Source organism: Pongo abelii, chromosome 14 (genome assembly GCF_028885655.2).
Source record: "Pongo abelii isolate AG06213 chromosome 14, NHGRI_mPonAbe1-v2.0_pri, whole genome shotgun sequence".
NCBI lineage: Eukaryota > Metazoa > Chordata > Mammalia > Primates > Hominidae > Pongo > Pongo abelii.
In genome coordinates, this window is record NC_071999.2 from 119,732,151 (window position 1) to 119,756,773 (window position 24,623).

Here is a 24,623-nt window from a genome sequence, read left to right on the forward strand (position 1 = left end):
ACAACGACAGGGGAGGCCTGGCTGTGTGCCTGGAAAACAAAGGCAAGGCCCAACTATTGTTTTAAGTGGGGGGAGAGTGTATTACCCGCCCCCCCGCCCTTTTCTTTTCCGCTACTCACAGTAATTCTACTGGTGGAGACAGCATTCCTTTCGTCACTCTGAGCCTGTGGTGTGTGCCATGTGGGATTGGGCTAACACGTCACCATGGATATTCTAACACTATCCTCACCTGTGCCCTTGAGAACCAGAGCAGGAGAAGGGAAACACAGTTGCAATACAGACAAGCTCAAGTAGGAAAAATAATCTGTAGTCCTGACTGTGGTTTAGAAGCATCCAAATGAACAAAAATTAAAAAAATAAAATAAAATAAAGCCTAGAAACGACGACTCTGAATGAGCACCAGCTGCGACCCCACCACGGCCTGAAACCTGTTTCCGCTAAAAGAAATCAGGGCTTCTTGGAGAAAAAGCGAGTCCAGGTCTGAGGCAGAAGGCGACTGGTCGAGCCCAGGGCAGCCTGCCATGCAGACAGGAAGGGGGCGGTCACCACCACCAGAGCACACCAACAGCACTCCATGAGTTCACGGGGACATGAACAATAAACTGACCGAACGCACTCGCCCCCGAGGTCATCTGGCCTTTCTGAGCAGCCTGCACCTCTGGCACCCAACACCAGGAGAAATCACAGGGATGATCACAGAAAGACTTCCTTCTGTGATCATCCCAGCTCACAAACAGAAAGGGCAGGACAGGCTCTCGTCAGTTCGCAGCCCTGAGCAAGGCTGGGGGTCTTGCACTGCTGGTGTCCCTAGGTGTCGCATGCGCAGGCTCCTGAGCCAAGACGCAGCAGGCACCGCTACTGTTACCCAAGAGGCAAAGTGAGAGCCCAACAGGCCCCAGGGCCTTGCACAGCAGGTACTGTAATTCAGTAACCAGTGTGGGGCCGAGATGTGTCTCAGCACCTGTTATCTCTCACCAGCCCTCTGTCTCTCTCTCCCCTGTGCCTCTGCCCGTGTCCCCCTGCGCCTCTGCTCCCGTACCTCTGTCCTTCTGTCCCCCCGTGCCTCTGTCTCCTGTGCCTCTGTCCCTCTGTCCCCCATCTATCCCTCTGTCCCGTCTCTGCCCGTGTCGCCCCGTGCCTGTCTCCTGTGCCTCTGTCCCTCTGTCCCGTCTCTCTATCCCTCTGTCTCCTGTGCCTCTGTCCCTCTGTCCCCCGTCTCTCTATCCCTCTGTCCTGTGTCTCTGCTCCTCTGTGCCTGCGTTCCCTGTCCTTCTGCCCCGTGCCTCTGACCCTGTGCCTGTTCCTCTGTGCAACTGCCCTCTCAGGTGATCACTGCACCCCTCCCAGAGCCCAACCCAGCTCCACCTCCACCTTCACTGCAGTCCCTGAATCCCTGCTGCAGGGTTAGCAGTGACAGTTAAAGCAAATGCAGACTCCTCAAGTAAAAGAAAAATTTATTATTGTCCATGCAAATGGGCCACATTAATGGTCCACACAAATGGAGTACACTATTTTAAAATAAAACGCAAAAGTGGGCTGAATTGTCGGTATGCGGGCTGGTCTGTGTGGCACAGAGGGAACAATTATGAACTGATACATTTACAAATTAGTTTACATTTTAAAATTTAAATATGTAAACCCAGAAGTTGAGAGATGCTATCAACTGAGATTTTCAGGTACGCGGTATTATAAACTCATCTACCTACACACACAGCAAAGTGTGGAGAAGAAAAGAAACAGAGAGGGTGGTAATGTTACAGCTGGGCCGGCCGCAGTGGCTCATGCCTGTCACCCCAACACTCTGAAGTGGGAAGAATGCCTGAGCTCAGGAGTTCGAGACCAGAATAGGCAACAAGGCAAGACCTTGTCTTTACTAAAAATTAAAACACAAATGAAAATAGCCAGATGCGGTGGTGGACGCCTGTTGTCCCAGCTACTCGGGAGGCTGAGGTGGGAGGATTGCTTGAGCCCAGGAGATTGAGGCTGCAGTGAGCTGTGATTGTACCACTGCACTCCAGCCTAGGTGACAGAGCAAGACCGTATCTCAAAAAAACCAAACCAAAACCCAAAAACATTACAGTTGGCTGCACAGAAATCACGTTGCTCACGTCCACTGAAAACCTCGTTATGATGTGGCATTTTACATATTTGGATTTCATACTCACCTAAACCTTTCTGCCCTGGATTCTTAGCGAAGGTGAAGGTAAACTGATAAAAATCTTTAAATTTGGCTGTGTCCTTCAGCTCCTGCTCCAGTCTTGGCAGAAGAGCCTTTAGCTTCTCCATGCTGTCACACCTGCAATGACAGAGAGTGGTTTGTCCCGCGGCAGATGCGCCTCCCTAGTCGACTCCCCTTGTGCCCTGTGCAGGAACTGTGACCAGGCACGCAGCTCCAGCTGGAGGCCGTATTTCCCAACTTCCTTTCCCAGACGCCCCCTAAGGCTCTAAGTGATGATGTAAGAGAAGGTAAGGGGAGCAACGTCTCCCTTGCTAAAAGGAATTCAAAATGCTCTAAGACAGATACTGGTGGCAGCTGCCCAGCTCTGGGAATATACTAAAACCACTGAGTTGCAGACTTTAAATGAGAGAAAATATGGTATGTGAATTAGATCTCAATAAAATTATTAAAAGAGCTCTCCCTCTCCCTCCTCCTCCCTCTTCGGTCTCCCTCTCCTTCTTTTTTCGGTCTCCCTCTGTTACCAAAGCTGGACTGTACTGCCGTGATCTTGGCTCGCTGCAACCTCCCTGCCTCGGGCTCCTGTGATTCTCCTGCCTCGGCCTGCCGAGTGCCTGGGATTGCAGGCGCGCACTGCCACGCCTGACTGGTTTTTGTATTTTTGGTGGAGACGGGGTTTCGCCCTGTTGACCGGGCTGGTCTCCAGCTCCTGGCCTCGAGTGATCTGCCCGCCTCGGCCTCCCGAGGTGCTGGGATTGCAGACGGAGTCTCGCTCACTCAGTGCTCAATGTTGCTCAGGCTGGAGTGCAGTGGCGTGATCTTGGCTCGCTACAACCTCCACCGCCCAGCCGCCTGCCTTGGCCTCCTAAAGTGCTGGGATTACAGCCTCTGCCCGGCCGCCACCCCGTCTAGGAAGTGAGGAGCGTCTCTGCCTGGCCGCCCATCGTCTGGGATGTGAGGAGCCCCTCTGCCCGGCGGCCCCGTCTGGGAAGTGAGGAGCGCCTCTGCCCGGCCGCCATCCCGTATACGAAGTGAGGAACGTCTCTGCCCAGCCGCCCATCGTCTGGGATGTGAGGAGCGCCTCTGCCCAGTTGCCCCGTTGGGGAAGTGAGGAGCGCCTCTGCCCGGTCGCCCCGTCTGGGAGATGAGGAGCACCTCTGCCCGGCCGCCCCGTCTGGGAGGTGAGGAGCGCCTCTGCCCCGCTGCCACCCCATCTGGGAGGAAGTGAGGAGCGCCTCTGCCCGGCCGCCCCGTCTAGGAAGTGAGGAACGCCTCTACCCGGCCGCCCCATCTGGAAAGTGAGGAGCGCCTCTGCCCGGCCGCCCCGTCTGGAAAGTGAGGAGCGCCTCTGCCTGGCTGCCGCCCCGTCTGGGAGGTGACGAGCGCCTCTACCCGGCCACCCCGTCTGGAAAGTGAGGAGTGCCTCTGCCTGGCTGCCGCCTCGTCTGGGAAGTGAGGAGCGCCTCTGCCCGGCCGCCCCGTCTGGGAGGTGAGGAGTGCCTCTGCCTGGCCGCCACCCCGTCTGGGAAGTGAGGAGCGCCTCTGCCTGGCTGCCCCGTCTGGGAGGTGAGGAGCGCCTCTGCCCGGCCGCCACCCCGTCTGGGAAGTGAGGAGCGCCTCTACCCGGCTGCCGCCCCGTCTGGGAAGTGAGGAGCGCCTCTGCCCGGCCGCCCCGTCTGGGAGGTGAGGAGCGCCTCTGCCCGGCCGCCCCGTCTGGAAAGTGAGGAGCGCCTCTGCCTGGCTGCCGCCCCGTCTGGGAGGTGAGGAGTGCCTCTGCCCGGCCGCCCATCGTCTGGGAGGTGAGGAGCGCCTCTGCCCGGCTGCCCCGTCTGGGAGGTGAGGAGCGCCTCTACCCGGCCGCCCCGTCTGGAAAGTGAGGAGTGCCTCTGCCTGGCTGCCGCCCCGTCTGGGAAGTGAGGAGCGCCTCTGCCTGGCTGCCCCGTCTGGGAGGTGAGGAGCGCCTCTGCCCGGCCGCCCTGTCTGGGAGGTGAGGAGCGCCTCTGCCCGGCCGCCCTGTCTGGGAGGTGTACCCAACAGCTCCGAAGAGACAGCGACCATTGGGAGCGGGCCATGAGGACGATGGCGGTTTTGTTGAAGAGAAGGGGGGGAAGTGTGGGGAAAGGAAGGAGAGATCAGATTGTTGCTGTGTCTGTGTAGAAAGAGGTGGGCATAGGAGACTCCATTTTGTTCTGACTAGGAGAAATTCTTCTGCCTTGGGATGCTGTTGATCTATGGCCTTTCCCCCAGCCCCGTGCTCTCTGAAACATGTGCTGTGTCAACTCAGGGTTAAATGGATTAAGGGCGGTGCAAGATGCGCTTTGTTAAACAGATGCTCGAAGGCAGCATGCTCTTTAAGAGTCATCACCACTCCCTAATCCCAAGTACCCAGGGGCACAAACACTGTGGAAGGCCACAGGGACCTCTGCCTAGGAAAACCAGAGACCTTTGTTCATGTGTTTATCTGCTGACCTTCTCTCCACTATTATCCTATGACCCTGCCATATCCCCCTCTCCGAGAAACACCCAAGAATGATCAATAAATACTTAATAAAAAAAAAATTATTAAAAGAAAAACCCCAAACCAACATCTTTTGCCCTCTTCTTGAGAACTGGAACAAGGGCATGGTCTAACTTGGTAGCTTTGACCATGGAGAGAGGCCCCTGCCCTGCGGTGACAGGGCATGAGGTGACAAGATGGCAGGTAATGGTAATGGAAAGATGGAAAGACCCCATTTCTCAATGACTTGCAGAATGGCAGTCGCCCTGCCAGCTGGGGCCACTGTTACCTCTGTCCCATCATACAAGCAAAAAATAAACTCATATAAATCTTAAGCTACCTTATTTAGGGATCTCTTCATTACAGCAAGTTAGATTTAAAATATCCAGGTATTGTAAAACACAGCTCTATGTTGTTTTAAAATTGCATTTTTCCATCAAAAAGTCAATAACCTTTAAAAACAGTCAACAGCCTCTAAGGCAGAAATCGACAATAGTAAAACAAAGTCTATCTTTGTAATTTCAACTGCACAGCAAAGCACAGAATAAAAGCAACACTTACTCAAGTAGAGTAGACATAAGGAAAGAACATCGAAGAAAGCTTTAGAGCAGCTAGAAAAGTCCTCAAAGACATACACAGAAAAGCACAAATGTATGATTCAGTCCTGTGCGCAGTCACAGTCCTGCGAGCACAGCGAAGTTCTGGTCAACAGCAGAAGGCGTATGTGACAGTGGTCCCATAAAATCATAATGGCACCTAGATTCCTGCCACCTCGAGGCGTCAGAGCCACTGTGTCTAGCACAACGCATGACCAATTCCACCTTTAGGTGTGTTTAGATACAGACTTACCATTGTGTTACAGCTGCCTATAGAACTGAGTACAGTCACCTGCTGAACAGGTTCATAGCCTAGGAGCAACAGGCTGTACCACAGACTAGGTGTGTAGTGGGGTGTACCATCTCGGTTTGTGTAAGTACACTCTGTGATATCTGCACAGTGAAATTTCCTAACGATGCATTTCTCAGAACGTGTCCCTGTCTCTGAGTGACGCATGACTGTACTGTAGGTGAAGGTGAGCGTAAGCACCAGCCACATCAAGGGTGGCGGCCGGGCCAGGTACAGTGGCTCATTCCTGTAATCCCAGTGCTTTGAAAGGTGGAGGAAGGAGGATTGCTTGAGGCCAGGAGTTTGAGACCAGTCTGGGCAACATAGAGAGACCCAGTCTCCACAAAAAATAAAAACTAGCCAGGTGTGGTGGCATGTGCCTGAAGTCCCAGCAACGCACTGTACCCCAGTTGGCACAACAGAGTGTGACCTTCTTAAAAAAGGGAGTGGGTAGCAGCTGAGGGCTCTTTGCCATTTCAGCCTCCTCTTCCCTCCAGGGAGGCATGGACAATCAGACTTCTGGGCCAGGCCCACTGTGCCCCACCGCCTATTGGAGCAGTCCTTCACCGTGACTCTAGCTGGATGTAATCAGGAACTCAGTGTGCACCACCTCACGTCTGGCTGTTTCTGCCTTTGTGATGTCCGAGAGGTTTGTCCCTGTGGGTATGCACAGCTACAGCTGCTCATTTTCTTGGCCATATAGAATTCTTGTTATATACATATTTTATGATTCATAAATGCTACTGTTGGTGAACATTCTGGCTGTTCCTAGTTTCCTGGTTTGGAGTAATGGTGTCACTTCTGTATACAGATCACAACATACCTGTGAATGTACCACATCAGGCACATTCCAGAGTGGACGGCTAGGTCACGGCATCTGTGCACCTTCCATTTAGTAACTGACGTCAAAACAGTACACTGGAGTCCCGCTCCACGCATTTGCACTCACATTTGCTATCGTGTCTTATTTTAGCACCCTAGAGGGTGGTTTGTTGTGGAGTTCCATTTCACTGTGGTTTTCATCTGCATTTCCCCAGTGAATGAGATTAAGCATCTTATACTTTAACTGGCCCTTGTGCATCCTCTTTTGTGAAGTGCTTGTCAAATCTTTTGGTTGTTTTTCAATGTCTTTTTCTTATTGTTTTGTAGAAATTCTTTATATATTAAAGATACAAGCCTTTGCCAGGAATTTTTAAAGAACTTTCACACAGAACATGGATTGCCTTTCTATTACCTTGATGTTTCTTAACCAGAAGTTCTTATTTTTACTATAATACACTCTATTGGTATTTTTCTTTATGGTGATTTATTGTTTTTGTTGATGTTTTAAAAATTATACTATTTCATAGTCATAAAGACATTTTCCTGTATTATTTTCTACAGACTTTTTGCTTTTGCCTTTGCCTTTCATACTGAAATCTACAATCTATCTGAAACTGATTTTTACATATGGTATGCGGTAGAGGTCAGGATTTATTTTTCCCCAAAATACTAGCTAATTCTCCCAGTATCATTTATTGAAAAAATGTCTTTCTCCACTTAAGTCTAGCTCTGTCATAAACCAGAAGTCCCCACATACACAGACTTCTTTCTGAGCCCTCCATTCTGCTCCACTGGTCTCTGGTCTATTTATCTGATCTGGCGCTTGATGCCATGTAGTCTTAATTACTGTAGCTTTAAAAGTTCCAATTATCTGGTATAGCAAATCTTCCCATCTTGTTCTTTTTCTTCAAGAACTGCTTTTTGACTGCACATTTTCATAGAAATTTCAAATCAGCTTGTCAAATTACACATATATAAACCCACTATCTATTGGGATTTTTAAATTGAGGTCACATTCAATATAAAAAGCTAAGGATAAAATACTGTGTTCCAACCTATGAATGAAGTATATTTCTCCATTTATTCAGGTCTTCTTTCCTGTCTCTCGATGAGTTACAATTTTCTCTATGGGAGTATCACACATCTTTAATCTGATTTATTCTAGGTATTTTGTATTTTTGAAGATATTGAAAAATGACATAGATTTTAAATTTTACCGTTTTGCTGGTTGTTGCACTTGGTGTCCTGAAATAGAACAGGTTTTTATTTGCAGACCTCGGATCCTGTAGTTTGGCTAACGTCACTATTGATTTGAATATTTTATCCATAGGTTGGACTAGCTATGATCTCCTGTTTAATACTGAATAGAAACAGTCATTTGGGTTTTGTTCTGTCTCAAAGGGAAGGTGGCTTACAATTCCAGTAAGTATAATGTTTGCCATAGGAATTTTTTCCTTTTGGCCAGATTAAGAACTGCCCCTCTTATTCTTAGTTTTCTATGAGTTTTTTTTTTTTTTTTAAATGAAGAAACATTGAATTTGATCAAACCCATCTTATGCACTGGGATGATCCTTTTTTTTCTGTTGTTAACTGTGGTAAATTAATTACACCGATTGACTTTGTAACATTAAACGGATCTTGCATTCCTGGATATAACCAACTCTGTCATGATGTATCATCCTGGGCTTATCGTCTTGGGTTTTTTGCTAATGACTGGTCAGTTTCCTGATACTGTGTGTAGGATTTTTGCATCTTATAATTATCTTATGCATCTTCTGAGTCTTACAGCTGAGAGTGGCCTATAATTTTCCATTCTCAAATGTTCTTCCTTGGTTTCGTCATGCAGCTTTTGCTGGCCTTAAAAACAAATTGTGAAATCTTTCTTCCTTTACTATCATCTGGAAGAGGATGTTTAAAATTGGGGATTTTCGTTTTCATTAGGAGTTTGGTAGGATGTGCCAATTAAGTCATCCCAAACAGGAGCTGTCTCTTTGAGAAGATTTTAAACCACAGGCTCAAATTCTTAAGAGTTACAAAACTATTAAGATGTTCTATTTCTTCATGTGTCAGTTTTAGTAAGTTATATTTTTCACATACGTTGTCAAATTTACTGGCATAAAGCTCTTCATAACAGAACTTTTTTTTTTTAATGCTTCTGGCACCTATCATCTTGTCCCCCTTTTCATCTATGTACGTTACTTGTGATTTACCACATTTACAAGTCTTTTCAAATAACAAGCTTCTGGCTTTATTGATCCTTCCTAATGACAACTTCTTTTCTATTTAATTATTCTTGTAAATTAGTGCTTCTTTAAAAATATTAATTCCTTCCTTCTATATTCTTTTTCTATTTCTTGAGATGGAAGGCTTTGCTCACTGATTTTCAGACTTTCCTTCTTTCTAAAATATGCATTTAATAAGCTGAATTCTACAAGCTTACATATATTGTATTTTCATTATTCAAGATATTTTCTAATTTCCATTGTAACTTCTTTCTCATCCCAGGGGTTACTTAGAGGTATGCAATATCCACACATATCCTAGTTATCTTTCTGTTATATTCCTAGTTTAACTGTACTGTGGTCAGAAAATATACTCCATATCATTTCAAACCTCTGGAAATTGTTGCAATTTACTTAATAGCCCAGTTTATGGTCAATTTTTATTAATGTTCTGTGCCTTTAATAAAGTTTTTTTTTTTTTTTTTTTTTTAATTTTAAACACCAGGAGAGAAGACGAACATAGTCCCCCACTACCACAGATTATGCAGTCCAGTTTCCCACATCTGGGAAAATCACAGGCGTCAGCACATCTGGAATGCAATGGATAAGCCCAGCCCTGGGAAAATCACCTTCATGAACATGATATCTCTCCCGCCAGGCTGTTCTGTGTTTTCTTTTGAAAAGAATATGTATTCTTCAACATCAAAGGCAACATTCTAAATGTTCTCCTAGGCCATTTGTTCTGCTGTCCAAATCTTCTATTTCCTCACTAATTTTTCATCGACTCATTCCATCAGTTACTACGATGTGTCTGAAAATTCCTCACTTTCATCATGGATTTTGTATCTTTCTCTTTGTAGCTGCTTATTTTTGCTTTAAATACATTGGGACTCTTCCACAAATACATAAAAACGTAAGTGCGACTGCCTTCCTGGTGACGTAAGCCCTTTATCATTATGAAATGGTCCTCCTTATCTGTAGAGTTCCTGTATGCCTCAAAGCTGTTTTAGTTGTATCCATTTTAAACAATATGAACAGGTGATATTTAAAAATCCATCTGGGCCAGGCACGGTGGCTCCCGCCTGTAATCCCAGCACTTTGGGAGGCTGAGGCAAGGTGGGTCGCCTGAAGTCAGGAGTTCAAAACCAGCTTGGCGAATATGGTGAAATCCCGTCTCTACTAAAAATACAAAAATTAGCCGGGCATGAGGCAGGAGAATCGCTTGAACCCAGGAGACGGAGTTTGCTGTGAGCCAAGATCGTGCCACTGAACTCCAGCCTGGGTGACAGAGTAAGACTCCATCTCAAAAAACAAACAAACAAACAAGTAGGAGTACACTCGAAAATAATAAAAAGTTGAGTAAATACATAAACTGGTAACATAATCCTTTATATTATCAAGTATTATATACTACACATAACTGTATGCGCTATGCTTTTACATGACTGGCAGTGCAGTAGGTTTGTCTGTGCCAGCATCACCACACACAGGCAACGTATTGTGCTATGACATTATGATGGCTGGGATGTAGGAATTTTTTAGCCCCATTCTAAACTTACGGGACCACTGTTGTATAAGCGGTCCACTGTTGACCGAAATCGTCATTATGTAGTGCATGACTGTAGTTCAATAAGCTTAATGATTAAGAGACAGTTACATTAGGCCCTTTCATTTACTTTTATAACTTATCTGATAAGCGAGAAACACCTTAAGTTATTAATGAAGGCTTTATCCCAATCCTGTAGGTAGAATAGAAAAATGTTACAAGCAAAAACCAAAATGACATCTTAATTTTTAACAGAGCAGCATAATAAATTCTACATTTAATATACACTATTATGAAATAACATGAATGTACTGAACCTGGTATTTACTGTCAATTCAAAATTGGAAAGAAAAAAACTCATAAAGAAGAAAATGAGTTTACAAAAGGGATTAATATGAAAAAAATAAAAATGTGAAATGAAATAAAGCTTTAAACTGAAAATTAAAAGGAAACCAAAGGCTTAATAGTGCAGAGAGTACAGATGCATAAGAAATTTTTAAGATACACAAAGAAAATAAGCAGATATGAAATTAGTAGGTACAGGTTGCTGAAAAATAATGTTAGAAGTATTTTCATTTCTGAAAACATTTAAGCTAAGAATAATTGACTTACCCAAGTTCTGTCATGCCATCTAGAAATTCCTTTCTGCTAAATTCACACTGAGTTGCGGCCCTGAACTTCCATGCTATGACCAATACACTGATACTGGCAGGATCCAGGCTCAGATCATCACAAAACTGTTGAATCCCATCGATTCCAATTTTGTTTTCATCTTGTGGATCTGTAGTTAATATCAGGGGAAAAGGAAGTTATACTATTTTGAAAAGTAACTCTAAAATAGGAGGTTTGAATCCTAGCATTCGATTATACTACATAGTTCTAGCAAGCGTGTTTCCAATACATCAATCAATAGGCTGCAGTTTTCTACTACACATGAAAGAAATAGTGAGCAACTAATAATTTATCCAGAAAACGGTCCTATTTTTAAAATCTAGGTTTCTGGGTTTTAGGGAAAAAAAAAAAAATCACTGAATTTTTTTTGAGAAGATCTGTTCACTAAGCAAAACTTAATTTCCCTAAAGTGAAATAAAAATTCAAGTTTACAGAAATTTAGCTCACCCAAAGGCAAACTGCTATAAAAGATACTGTACTGATAAAGTATTTACAATACCTTGAGTTTTTATCACAACTCTGTCAAAGTAAATGAATGATTGATGTTTTTCTTAACTGATTTCATTTGCTAATTCTAATGGTACTGGACAATAACTATTTTTCAGAATCATTTAGCTTATGTATCCACATTTAATAGGTTCCCCACCCCCTATTTCTAGTTTAGAAATAAAATTAAAGAACTTAGCATTTGTTTATCAGAAAATCAAACAGTAAAATATATTTAAGGCATCCCAGCAAGACTTCACTAAAGCTAGTAATTTCAGACAGATTATATCATATTATCATAATGCATAGGTAAATTGTTGGTTTAGAAGGTAAAAATAGAAAACCTGTAGCTTCTCTGCTCAAAGAAAGATCAGGTATGATAAACTTTTCTTCCCCTTCAAACAAAATTTAACTTTGGTCATTTAAGTAGTATACTACCACATATATATAGTTACCAAAGAAAAATTGGTGGCCGGGCACGGTGGCTCACGCCTATAATCCCAGCACTTTGGGAGGCCGAGGCGGGTGGATCACCTGAGCTCAGGAGTTCAAGACCAACCTGGCCAACATGGCAAAACCCCGTCTCTACTAAAAATACAAAAATTAACCGGGCATGGTGGCACACGCCTGTAGTCCCAGCTACTGGGGGGGCTGAGGCAGGAGGATCGCTTGAACCCAGAAGGCGGAGGTTGCAGTGAGCCAAGATCATGTCACTGCACTCCAGCCTGGGTGACAAAAAAAAAAAAAAAAAGAAAAATTGGTAACAAAATGAAGAAAGCCATAAACATCCTTCTAACTCTATTCTCTTATATCAGGGAGAAAACAACCTCAGCATAGTTTATGGCACACAGGTCTGTAAAAAAAAATCCCCACTTATCACCTTATTCAATTCCATCTCCTAATACTATACTTCATAAATAGAAATATTAATCTACAATGCTCTGAGCTAATTAACCATCTCAGTAAATTTCATTACAACCATGTTCAACATTTCAAGTAATTTTGCAAGTACTTGTTCATTTGTATATGTTAATGTAATAACCAATGTTATATTTGTCAACAGTCTTAGAACTACGTTTATTTTTAGAGCCTAAAGTGATTGTACCACATTTCTACTTTAACTGACTATAATTGCATGAATAAAGTTAAATAATAACGAAGGGATGAAGCTTCAGTAACACCCAAAGACACAATTTCCCACTTATACACAAGTATTTTTTCAAAGGCTGCTGTATATATTTAAACAACTTTTTAAAATCTGCATAAAAATCAGCATATGACTTACAAAATTAGCTCAACAATTAACCTAGCCAAAAATTTTTAAAGTAGACTAAAGCTTAACTAAAAACAATTTTCATTCTTTGGAACTACAATAAGTACAAACCTGGTTTGTTTTACCACTGACTATGTTTCTGAGCCAAGATTTTTTAAAGCAATTTTCAACCCACTTTTCAGACCTAAAAAGAAAGACTAAAGCACACACACAGTATTTTAAAAAGTAAAAAATGAAAATAATAAATAAACAAGAACTTGGCTGGGTGCGGTGCCTCATGCCTGTAATCCCAGCACTTTGGGAGGCCAAGGTGGGTGGATCATGAGGTCAAGAGATCGAGACCATCCTGGCCAACACGGTGAAACCCCGTCTCTACTAAAAATACAAAAATTAGCTGGGCGTGGTGGCGTGCACCTGTAGTCCCAGCTGCTTGGGAGGCTGAGGCAGGAGAATCACTCGAATGTGGGAGGCAGAGGATGCAGTGAGCCGAGATCATACCACTGCACTCCAGCCTGGTGACAGAGCGAGACTCCATCACACAAACACACACACAGACACCAATAAATAAATAAATAAACAAACAAACAAGAACTTAAAGCCAAGGAAATTATTGTATATTCGGGCTAATACTTGTTTAAATGAGAGCCAGGGCTTGGTTTTGTTTTAAAGTTTTAGAAAACTTAGCCTTAAAAACTGCTAGAAAGAAAAAGCAAAATAAGTCAGCTCTTAGACTGCTGCCTCTCTCTCTGCATTGGATATGAAATTTAAAGCCTGCAGAGGGGCGTGGATCTGCGTATGCTCATCACCGCAGTCTTAGTTCAAGGCACATTTTGACAAGAAGCATTTTGACAAGAAGCTCTGATCCAAGCACTGATGTCAATAAAAATCACAATCTGCAACAAAAAGTTTCTTTGCTGAGAGCTTTTCCCAAAGCCTCTCTAACCACTGAAGCTATTTCAGGGCTGACATGCCACTACCCGGGCAAGGAAAACACTAAGGTTTACCCTCACACTTCAGGATCGTCTTCATGATTTGGTGTTGTTCTTAACCTTCTCATCATCAATATTTCAGCCTAAATAGAAGTGCTTGAAAAAAATACTGTATTAACAGACACAGTCACTCCAAGACACCAAGCCTCCCAGCAGCAGCTTTTCCCTGACAGGCTGTGCAGCGTCAGACTCACCGCACAGAACAAGCGGACACGGGCCTGGCCCTGCTCCATCGCTGACTGCCCCCTTCTCGCCCTCCCCACCCCCACCGATCACAGTCCCAACCCCATTTAAACAGAAGAAAGTGGATTCTGCAGCTGAGCGCTGAGCGCTGAGCGTGGGGAGGAGAGAAGCAACGGCAGCCCGGAGACCTGCCCCGGCACCAGAACTCTGGAAGGGCAGCGCGCAGGCCGCTCGCGGAGGCCGACATCCGTCCGGCTTTGCTGCAGTCTCCTCTTACCTTTGTACCTGCCGTACAACCGCTCCAGCTTCTTCTTGTCCACAGCGTTCCGCATGGACTCCCTGTGGAACGAGTCTGGGTTTTGGAAGAAGCTGTCCGTGGCCTCGTCTAGTCTCCACTCATTCTGCGTTAAGCAGTAGATAGCAGTTCTCTCGCCAGCCTGAGTGCACGCCATAAACTGGCGGACCTTGTCCTTCTGAGACGATTTAAGCTTATGCTTTGGGATGCAAAAGAAGTAGGAAAGCCAATGAAGCCGCTCCAGGTTTGTCCCAGCTCTAGCCTAACGCCTGCACTTTAACTGGGCAGAATTAAAGACAAAGCCTTGCTCTTCATCAGTTAAAAAGACTGCACAGTCTTCTGAAAATGGAAACAACAGCATCTATACTGTAACAAACAGGCAGTCTAAGCTTCAAAAATTGTGAGAATTAACATTTTATACAAAATACATTCTGATCTCTACCCAGTTCACTCTGCATGAAGTGTGACTATCATTTTTCTAAAACTCTCAGTAACTCTGCAACGCACATCTAGCCTCTGGGGACACAGGGCAAGGACCTCACGGCATCAGCGGGGGTCGCAGCTGCAGAGTCTTCTTTGGTTTCAATAAAGTTCAGGCTTTAATGAATGGAAAGAGGCTGTGCGGTTGGGGGATTTTTTTTTCCCACTTTAAATCACAGAATCACATTGATGAAAATGTACACAAATAACTAAGAATAGTGTTAAAAGTAATTTATGAAAGTTTCACAAGCAGGCACAAAAAAGCCTGTTATGATTAAATGGAAACAATAATACTAATAACAAGAATGCCTCTGTATACCAGACAGAAATAAAATGAAAAAATAGGACAGAGGCTCTGGGCAGGCAATAAATAACAAAACTGCCAAGTAGCTGTACTATATATAGTATATAATGAAACAAAGTAACATCTTGACACTTCCAGATATAGGAGGGCTGAGTTTCCACTTATCTAAAGTAACTTGATGATGTAATCCCAGCACTTTGGGAGTCTGAGGCGGATCACTTGAGGTCAGGAGTTCAAGACCATCCTGGCCAACATGGAGAAATTCCATCTCTACTAAAAATACAAAAATTAGCTGGGCGTGGTGGCATGCGCCTATAGTCCCAGCTACTTGGGAGGCTGAGGCAGGAGAATCACTTGAACCTGGGAGGTGGAGATTGCAGCGAGCTGAGATCGTGCCACTGCACTCCAGCCTGGGCGACAGGGCGAGACTCTATCTCAATAAATAAATAAATAAAGTAACCTGATAAAAGCAACACTGGAAAAGAAAGTGATACACTAACTTCTCTAAATCCAAACAGACCCTAGAATCTGCTGGATGCTAACGTTTTACAAAAATGCTTTACACAATAATCTAAGCAGGAAATTTTTTACTCAAAAGGATTTATACTCAATCTTGTTCAAATAAAGATGAGACAACTTATAAAAACACATGGAATGATTTATAACGTAACTTAACAAAAGTATATAGAAGGATAACAAGGTGTGGATAAGGAAGGGGTGCCATTAGTACAAGGATGTGCCTGTCACATGTAAGAGCTGGAAATCAGGCTCCAAGCTTCCCCAGTGCCACAGCAAAGAAAACACGATTAGTTAGGAAAATCCGTTTTCATAAGATCTAAAACCTTACCAGCAGCTCAGAAGTGGTACAGATACAGACCCTTCTGGCCTAAAACCTGAGGGAAATGTCTCCTGCGGCTCCTCACAAAGTTCAATGTCCCCTCACACATACCAATTCCTCACCAAAATGCCAACCACGTACAGCAGAGCCAGCTTCCAGAAGTTTTTTTTTTTTTTTTTGAGACAGGCAATCAAAAAGCATGCTGATGCCAAAATACCAGAGGACGATTCTGCAGAGGCATTAAGATAACGCTGTCCAGATACGTACTCTCCCATGTGCATCTGGGACCCTGGGTCCTGAAGCCTTTCAGGAGTCCCACAGAACTACCTTCCCGAGTGTACTAAGCTGCCACCGGCCTTGCTCATTCTCACAGAGTGCACAGCAGAGGCCTCCGTGGGCTGCAAGGCTTATGATATCACAGAAATGAACGTGAGATTTGAGAGCCTATCTTTTAGCAAGCCAGACATTAAGATATTTGCAAAAATGTAATGGGTTTATTATTGCTAATTAATTATAGAAATATTTTAATACTATTTTAATTTCTAATATGGTCAATATTGATGACTATTACCCACATAAACAAGAGCTCTCATTTAAGAATGACTGGGGTTCCAATCATTCTTAAAAACATACAGGAAATGTGCTACATATATACCATGGCATACTACATAGCCATAAAAAGGACTGAGATTATGTCCTTTGCAGCAACATGGATGGAGCTGGAGGCCATTTTCCTAAGTGAACTGGCGCAGGAACAGAAAACCAAATGCCACATGTTCTCACTTGTAAGTGAGAGCTGAACACTGAGCAGGTGTGGACACAAAGAAGGAACAACAGACACCAGGGCCTGCTCGAGGGTGGCAGGAGGGAGAGGATCCCAAAACTACCCACCGGCTACTGTGCTTAGTACCTGGCTGACGACATAATCTGTACACCAACTCCCATGACACACAGTTGACCTTTTTAACAAACCTGCACATGTACCCCTGAACCTAAAAGTTAGAAAACAAAAAAACAACCCAAAAACCACATCGAACTCCTGAGACTAAACACTTAGAGAACTGCTAATTCAGGTGAGGCTAGGCAATTAACATTTCGGCTACTCAGAACAATCAGTGTTGAGCATTTGGGAGTCTTGGATCCCTTTTGGAATCTGAGGAGTCACAGGTCCGCCCTCCAGGAAAACATATATGGACCTCACATGTGCAGGCAGCTTTGCATAAAATTTCAGGGGTTTCACAGATGGCTTAAGCCCATCTGCAAAGTCCTCATAAGGAGAAGGTAGAACTCAGATTAAGAATGGATGAAGATCAGAAGCCTTCACTCAGCCAACTTTCTCCCTTAATGTTCCAGACAGCAGCCATCTCTGCCATCTCAGGCCTGTGGGTCTGTTGCAAAAGCAGACAGCTGTAGGCTGTGTTCCAGTAAAACTCAATTTACAAAAACAGACAGCTAGCCTGTGGGCTGTAGTTTGCCGACCCTGATCTAGATTCTAGAGGAATCAATGGAATACATATTCACTACATTATTTCCTGAAACTGAGCTTTTGAAAAGAACTAAACAAAAAATTCAAGGTTGTATTCTCTGGTAAGATCAAATTTAGCTAAATTAAGGCAGATCCCATAGTCTCCGACAGTAAGCTGACAAAAGATACAGCTAGAGTCTTTTTATGAAGTTGACAGCCTTCCCAAGGGAGGATGAGCAAAGCCAAGAATTACCTCAAAAACCTTAGGATAAAGACAGAAGTGCAGCCCCCAAAATGGTCCATCACTAGGAACAGCCATGATTACTATGCAAGTGGTCATCATTGCTAGATTTAAAAATTCTGCCACGGTTATATGACATTTAGTATATCCATATAACAGAACATAATTCAGCCATAAAAAGGAATGAAGTATTGATACATGCCACATGGATGAACTTTTGACACTGAGTAAAAGAAACCAGGCACAAGAAGCCACACAGTGTATGATTCCAGCCACACGGCGCACAACTCCACCCGCACAGCGCACAACTCCAGCCACAGCGCACGACTCCGGCCGCACGGCACATGAGTCCGGCCGCACAGTGTGCGATTCCAGCCACACAATGTACAATTCCACTTATATGAAATATCCAGAATGGGCACATCTATATAGAGAGAAAGGTGAGTGGTAGCCAGGGGCTGGGGCAAGGGAGGAGTTGGGAGTGACTGCTAATGGGTACAGTTATCGTTCGGGGTGACAAAAATGTTTTAGGACTAGATAGAGGTGGTGGTTCCACAAATTTATGAACGTACTAAACACCACTGAATTGTACACTTTAAAATAGTTAATTTTATATGAATTTCACCTAAAAAAATTCAACATTGTACCCTCAAACCCTCCAAGACTAATCAGCAGAATAATATACTCTTTGGCGACTGAATTATTTAACCAGCATTATACAACTGATGACTCCACACCGGGAAATCTGGAAGATACGATGGTGTCTGATCTTGAGCTCCTACCGATAACCCCTTGAAGCCTCCCCTAATATGTGACAACACCATTACACCAGCAGCCTAATTTCTTGGAACTCTAGAAGAACAGATGCAGGAACACATGGATCCAGGCCATTCAAAGTGGCTTTGAATCACTACTGTTAGCTAAAGAGTGGACAGAAGTTGGTATCCAGAAACATGAAGATCCCCCTGCAATCTACTCAAATTGTCTGATGTCACAAGATACTCCAGCAAACCTTGAACCACACGGGGGTGCCAAGGCACTGGTTGTGAATCAGCAAGAGAAGCTTTGGGGTCTAGGCTTAGTCCATTAACAGGCCTCTGGCCAGTCAACAAAGCTGCAATCATTTGATGTCACCCCTTACAGGTTTCTCCATAAAATAACAGTGATTAAAGCAATGATCGATAGCTAAGTCTAAAGACTAGGTGCTTCATGTCCAAAAGTGACTGAGACCCAAGTTACCTCTTCTGAAAAAGGGAACTGGCATAAAGCTTCTTAGGAAACAAAAAGGCTCGTCAACTAAAAAACTACAGGGGAGAGAAGGAAGCCCTGAGTCCCTCTAGACAGGACTAAACCCAGGTCAAATTAACAAAGGCCCAGACATTGGCAGGAAGCTTTGAGTGCACCCAGACAGGACTGAACCCAGGTCAAATTAACAAAAGCCCAGACGTTGGCAAGAAGCCTCGAGTGCACCCAGACAGGACTGAACCCAGGTCAATCTAATCAAGGTGGATACACTGGAACTAGGGCCGCCCTTCAAGCTCACAACCTTCACTGAGGCTTACCACATCATGCAAATTAAATTATTAAGGCCAGCTTTTAAAGTGTGTACGTGGGGCGGGGCGGGGGGAGGCATTTTCTAGGTTTCATTATTTCTGTTAAAATGTACACAATTCTTGAAATAATCTGGACAATCCAGTGGAAACAGCAAATAAAATCTCTAAACTATAAAAAAGTCTCAAACACTTTAATTGTGACCTTGTGAAAAACGACTCATATAATCTGGCACCAAGGATACCCATATGTAAAATGGAAAGAAACTACTCTTAAAATGTCCTTAGGGTCAACTTACACGGGGCTGGCAGGCCAATCACGTTGATCAAATAAACTACGTAAGCTTATGGATCACTTTGATTCCGTTTCGGTATACAGCACGCTAGAGGGAGGGGGAGTTAAATTCATCCCTGCTGTTGGATCTCCAACCTCGGCAGCAGCGGAACGCTCCTCTCCAGCATCCTGAACATGTTCAAGTTTTCCCCAAACTAAGTTCCTGTCCACTCTGCCCCTGTCCTCCTAAAAGCTGGAGCAAGCTATCTCTACCTGCCCAGGTGTGCATCCTAACTCGCTCCAGCTCGGCCTCCGCAGCGACCCCTAAGGGTCACAAAAGCTTGACTGCTGCGGTCAGTGGGATCTTTTCAGCTGCTCTTTCGTTCAGCACTGCTGATGGCTCCCTCCTCCTTTAAATGCCATCCTCTTGGTTTTCGACACATCCTCCTGGTTTCTCCTACCAGTCCTTCTCAGTCTCCTTTGTGGCTCTTCTCCCATCCTGAAGCTTGTTCACCCTCCACTCCCCTCCACACGTTACCGCGTCCCTTCTCCGGTGGCTCTCTGTGCCTTAGCCAGGACAATCTTTCAGCTCCTATACGTCACCATCGCCTACCACTAAGGGTCTGTGCATTCTGTTTTTTCCGCCTGGAGCCGCATACGGCTGGCTGCCCCGGCACCTCACTTTTTCTCTGGCTCATTTCCAGAGAAATTCTCCACCGTTCAACTCACACCCTCAGCATCTGACACCACTCCCACACCTGCATCCTACAGGTTCCTGGAACCCGTGCCTTAGCCCTTGTCCCAACTGCGGTCAAACAGTTGTGCATCTGGTGCCTGTCTCCCCTGCTGGGGCATCAACTCCCTCAACGCCAAAATCACGCCTGACCCAGCACCAGTCACACCTAGCAACACCTTGCTGGCCTCTGAACCGATGTGGACTGAATAAATCCCATCCATCACCATTTCCACCACATTTCAAAGTAACTGATGTGCGCCTCCAGCAGCCTCCCTCCTGGGCTGCAGCTCCACAGATGCACAGCTAGAGCCACGCTACAGCCCCGCTGCGCCTCTCCTTCCCCTCCCGGCGGCAGGGCCTCGCCCGCGAATCTGAGCTTCTCGCGGATTCCTTCCTTGCGCTGTTTTGGACAACAGCCTCAGCATCTGCACAGACGCCCGCAGGAGCAGCCGAGCCCTCGCCTGCCTCGACTGCCCGTTTCGGAGCCGCCCTGGGAAGCCCCCGGCCTGGGTTCCGGCTCGGCCCCGGCCTCTGCCCCGCGGCCCCTACAGCTCCTCCCGGCCCCCGCCCTCCGCTCACTCCCTGTCGTCCCTCGCGGCTCCGGGTCAAACCCGCGCTCCCCGCGGTCCCGCGCCTCCGACGCCACCGCTCCGGCTCGCGGGCCCGCGGCGCGCTCCTCCCTCGTGATCCACGCGGAACGCCCCGCGCAGCTCGCTGCGCTCGGCCTCCCCCAACCAGCGCGCCGCCTGCGCCGACCTTGGGGCCCGACCCCGACCCCGACGGGCAGAGGCGACGCCGGGCCACCTACCATCTCCCCCGCGCCGCCCGCGTCTAGCCGGCCCCGGCCTTCTGCGCAGGCGCGGCGGCCGCTCCGCCCTCGTCCTCGGACGGCCGCGGCCCTCGGCTCCAGGGCAGTGGCGGGAGCCGGCCGCGAGGACTCCCACTCCCGGCATGCTCAGCGCCGCCCGGGGGCCCACGGGAGCTCACGCCCCACCGCCCCTGTGCGTCCCGCCCTCTGCGAGGGCCTTGGCTCGCCCCTGCGGGGTCCGACGCCAGCCTGCAGCTCCCAGGCCCCACGCCGGCCGGGAGGTGCTCTTGGAAGGAAGTGGGCGGCGGTCGGTGCACGGAACTCCACCTCCCGACGTGCCCTCCGCCGCCCGAGGCCGACGGGACCCGCCCACGCCCCACCTCTTAAAGGGGGGGCCGCAACTGCGGCTGGGCGGGAGTCCGGGTGGGCTGCGCTGAGCGAGGGTGGTGCTGGGCAGGGCGGCGGCTGCTCCCTCCCGGCCCCTCGGCCCTGGTCCCGCCTGGGAAGGGATGCAGGGAAACCCTCGGGCGCTGCGCTCCGAGGCGGGAGACGGCGTCCCCCTCCGCCCCTTGGCTCTTGGCGCCGCAGAGCCCGGCCCAGGCCGCGGAACGGTGATGCTCGGGCCTGACGGGCGGGCGCGGCCCCCTGCGTCCCGGTGAGCGCCGGGCCCGTCCATCCGGGGCTCTTTCCCGGGGTCCCCTTGCTTCCTTCCCTCCCTCCCTGGGGTCCCCTCCTTTCCTTCCCTCCCTCCCTGGGGCTCCCCTCCTCTCTCTCCCTCCCCGGGGCTTCCCTTCCTTCCCTCCCTTCCCGGGGCTCCCCTTCTCTTGCAGGTGTTGTCTGCCGGGGTCGGGTGGTCTGTGTGGCCTGGGGTCCCGCTCCTTCAGGCCTTGCCTAGGCGCTCTTCGCTGAGGCCCACGTTGTAACCTGGAATGGAACCTGCGTTCCCACCCTGGCCGCCCGGGTGGACTCGGGGCCTCCGGGGCCGGCCGCAGAGATGCAGCCCTGTCCCTGGCGCCCCTCCTGTGGCTCCTAACGGCTCCTCACGGTGTCCATGACCCAGGGTGTGGACGCCTGCGCGAGGGAAGCAAGACCGCTGCGTATCGGGTCCCTATTCACTGCCTGTTTTTCTGATTATTCTGTCTTCCAAATTTATTTACCGGCTTTTTCAAAAGGAGTGTCTTAATGATTGGATTACTTGTGAAATATTTGTGGTTTTTTTCTCCTACAGGCTTTACTTAAATATTCTAAAGCTTTTTTGTTGTTGTTGAGACAGAGTTTTGCTGTCGCCCAGGCTGGAGTGCAGTGGCTGGTTAAGGCTCAAGCGATTCTCCCGCCTCAGCCTCCCCAGGAGCTGGGGCCACAGGGGGCATCACGCCCGGCTAATTATTTCATTTTTAATAGAGACAGGTTCTTGCTGTGTTGCCCAGGATGATCTCCAACTCCTGGCCTCAAGCATTTCGCCCACCTCAGCCTCCCAGAGCGCTGGGAATACAGATAATTGTGTCGTAATACAGCAGTGGCATTAACCACCACACCTGGCCTTAGGTAGAATTTGAAAACCTTTTTATTTTGAGATGGTTGTAGATTCACATGAAGTTGTAAGGAGTAATACAGAGAAATCCTACAGAGTGCCTTTGCCCTGTTTTCTCCAATGGTAGCACCTTGCAAAACCCTAGTATATGCGGGAAATTTTCTTTGATCAAATCCCCTGACCTGTTGAGATTGCACCAACTATGCATGCACTAGTGAGTGTGAATCTACACCTGTGTGTCTTCTCAATAAAATTGAGGTTTTTTTTTCACTCAGCCTTGAGATACATCTGCATTGTTATGTGTATCAATAGCTCAAGATACAGAAATTCTAAGAATTCATTATTAAAGTAATCCCAGCACTTTGGGAGACTGAGGTGGGTGGATCACCTGAGGTCAGGAGTTTGAGACCAGCCTGGCCAACATGGCAAAATACCGTCTCTACTAAAAATACAAAAATTAGCTGGGTGTGGTGACGAGCGCCTGTAATTCCAGCTACTCGGGAGGCTGAGGCAGGAGAATCGCTTGAACCCGGGAGGCAAAGGTTGCAGTGAGCTGAGATCACAACACTGCACTCCAGCCTGGGTGACAAGAGCAAAACTCCGTCTCAAACAACAACAACAAAAACATTACAGGAATCCAAAGTGTCTTTTTAATAATTAGAACAGCTAAAGATGTTTACTAATTTGCTCAAAAAACATGCTACAATTTGGTAGTCTGTAGGATTTTGGAGGCAAGTTTGAAGGTAAAATGAAATGAGTTTGAATAAAGGGTGATTTGTATTTTAAGGATCCATAAATAATTTCAGTTTCATGTTATGAGTATGTTTCAGTGGGAAATTTTAGTATAACTACAACTAAAATCCTCAAAGATTTCTCATAGAAATTAATAGCTCCCTTAGAGGGACAACTAATTTTAGGAACCTGATTGAAGAAGGAACCAGAAATGAACATAGAGGTGTCATTCACACATGAGCTGTGTTGAAACTTATTTTTCTGAAGCATAAAATCCGTCAAATAATCACTTTTTGGGATCTTTTGGGGGAACTGGGAAGTGTAAGCAAAACATCTCAAATTTCTGTCTTGGTTCTGGAAAATACTAGAAGTTCACTTGTGAAGTAGCTGTTGATTTATTTAGCTCCATTGGACCAACGGAGAGAAGCTTAGCAATTGAGTGAGTCATTAAAATAACAGCTCAGCTGTATGGCTAGGCATGACTAAATGATTGCCTCATTGTTTGTCTTTAAGGTGGTAAATGTGTACTTAAAGTTGTACACGTGTACTTGAAGTTGTATTGAAACTAACATAAAATTGAGTGATTGGAACAGCACATTATCATTTATCCTATCTTGTTAGGAAGTTACCTGTTCTAGGTGTGAATTCTCGGTGGAGTGTGCTTCTCCTTTTGGGAGTCAGTTTCCAAGAATGTTTTGAAATTGGACACTTTCTAACCAGAATATAGTCTTTTCTTGGTGACATTTGCTTGTGATTCTGATCAGTACTGTTGTCTAACACAGTACTGTCTTCAGGACCTGCTGGAGTGCAGACAGTCACTGAGCCCTCACTGAGTCATCTGGCCTCCAGGCTTTTTGAGTTCTCCTGTTTGTTTTGCATAAGGTTTGTCTCTTTCTGTGGCTGCCATTTCATGGTTTGGGCAGAATGCTGCCTCCAGAAATGCTGCCCTTACTTTTGCTGCATCTAACCTACTTTGCCTGGGAAACTGGATTAAACCAATTAGAATTTGGGTTAGTGGTGAAATGAAAGTATAGATATATAGATACATCTTTTAGTAACCAGTTTCCAGGTCGGGGAATCTTTGTAATATGTGACGGTTGAGTAGGAATTCCTGAGTAACAGTCCACTGGATGCTGCTATGAAGAATGGTTGTTAGGTTAATATTTTGTTGTTGTTTCCTTTAAACCGTAAATCTGCGTTAAGTGGTAGGCATTGGTTTTGTTGCCTTTTTTGGGATAGCTACTTGTGACTGGTGATCTCCTAGTGGCCAAATTCCACTGACTCTACGTTTATTACTCCTTCCTTCCACAGTCTTGGTTTCCTGCCTCTCAGCTTGTTCTGCCTTAGTGACCTTTGCTGGCGCTGTCTCCACCTGCTTTCTAAACAGTGCTCCCGTCTGGGCGACCTGCCCTCCCCCTGCTCATCACCACCTGGACGTCATGGCTACAGCCGCACTGAAACCGTCCTCATTCCCCCAGCAGTAATGTTCAGAAAGCAGGTTCCTGTCTGTGCTGTGCCTTGGCAGGATAAATTAATATATATTGTTTTAGGTCTTCCTAAAGGAAGAGAAGGAGACTGAATTGGGATGATAACAAAAAGTTCTAGAGATCTAGGTATT

The 24,623-nt window shown here is 46.2% G+C and overlaps 2 protein-coding genes and 1 non-coding gene across 13 annotated transcripts in view; 1 reads left to right on the top strand and 2 right to left on the bottom strand.

Moving 5' to 3' along the window:
• Positions 1 to 21,006, bottom strand: part of DCUN1D2 (defective in cullin neddylation 1 domain containing 2) — a 38,507-nt gene extending 17,501 nt beyond the window's left edge. For 2 of the 5 annotated variants that reach the window (XR_010136837.1, XM_003778247.5), the window contains exons 1-4: positions 20,743 to 20,836; positions 14,029 to 14,245; positions 10,761 to 10,929; positions 2,166 to 2,296 (exon numbers count right to left, since the gene is read on the bottom strand). Coding sequence is in view for 4 of the 5 variants with exons in the window: in XM_003778247.5 (XP_003778295.1) it covers positions 2,166 to 2,296; positions 10,761 to 10,929; positions 14,029 to 14,245; positions 20,743 to 20,745 (520 nt within the window). In the remaining variant the exon portion in view is untranslated. Of the gene's footprint in view, positions 1 to 2,165; positions 2,297 to 10,760; positions 10,930 to 14,028; positions 14,413 to 20,742 lie in introns of all 5 variants that reach the window. The other 3 variants (XM_063715059.1, XM_063715058.1, XM_063715060.1) reach the window with 3 other exon arrangements.
• On the bottom strand, positions 9,105 to 9,268 carry LOC112128669 (U1 spliceosomal RNA). Its single transcript, XR_002911158.2, has one exon. It is a non-coding gene; the product is annotated as a U1 spliceosomal RNA (small nuclear RNA).
• A 103-nt stretch (positions 21,007 to 21,109) lies between the features above and the next one.
• The window catches only part of TMCO3 (transmembrane and coiled-coil domains 3), a 61,193-nt gene continuing 57,679 nt past the window's right edge, over positions 21,110 to 24,623 (top strand). For 3 of the 7 annotated variants that reach the window (XM_063715055.1, XM_063715057.1, XM_063715054.1), the window contains exon 1: positions 21,788 to 24,618. In XM_063715055.1, coding sequence (XP_063571125.1) covers positions 24,591 to 24,618 — 28 coding nt within the window. In that variant the 5' untranslated portion in view covers positions 21,788 to 24,590. Of the gene's footprint in view, positions 21,398 to 21,787; positions 24,619 to 24,623 lie in introns of those variants that run through there. The other 4 variants (XM_063715053.1, XM_063715056.1, XM_054529301.2 and 1 more) reach the window with 3 other exon arrangements.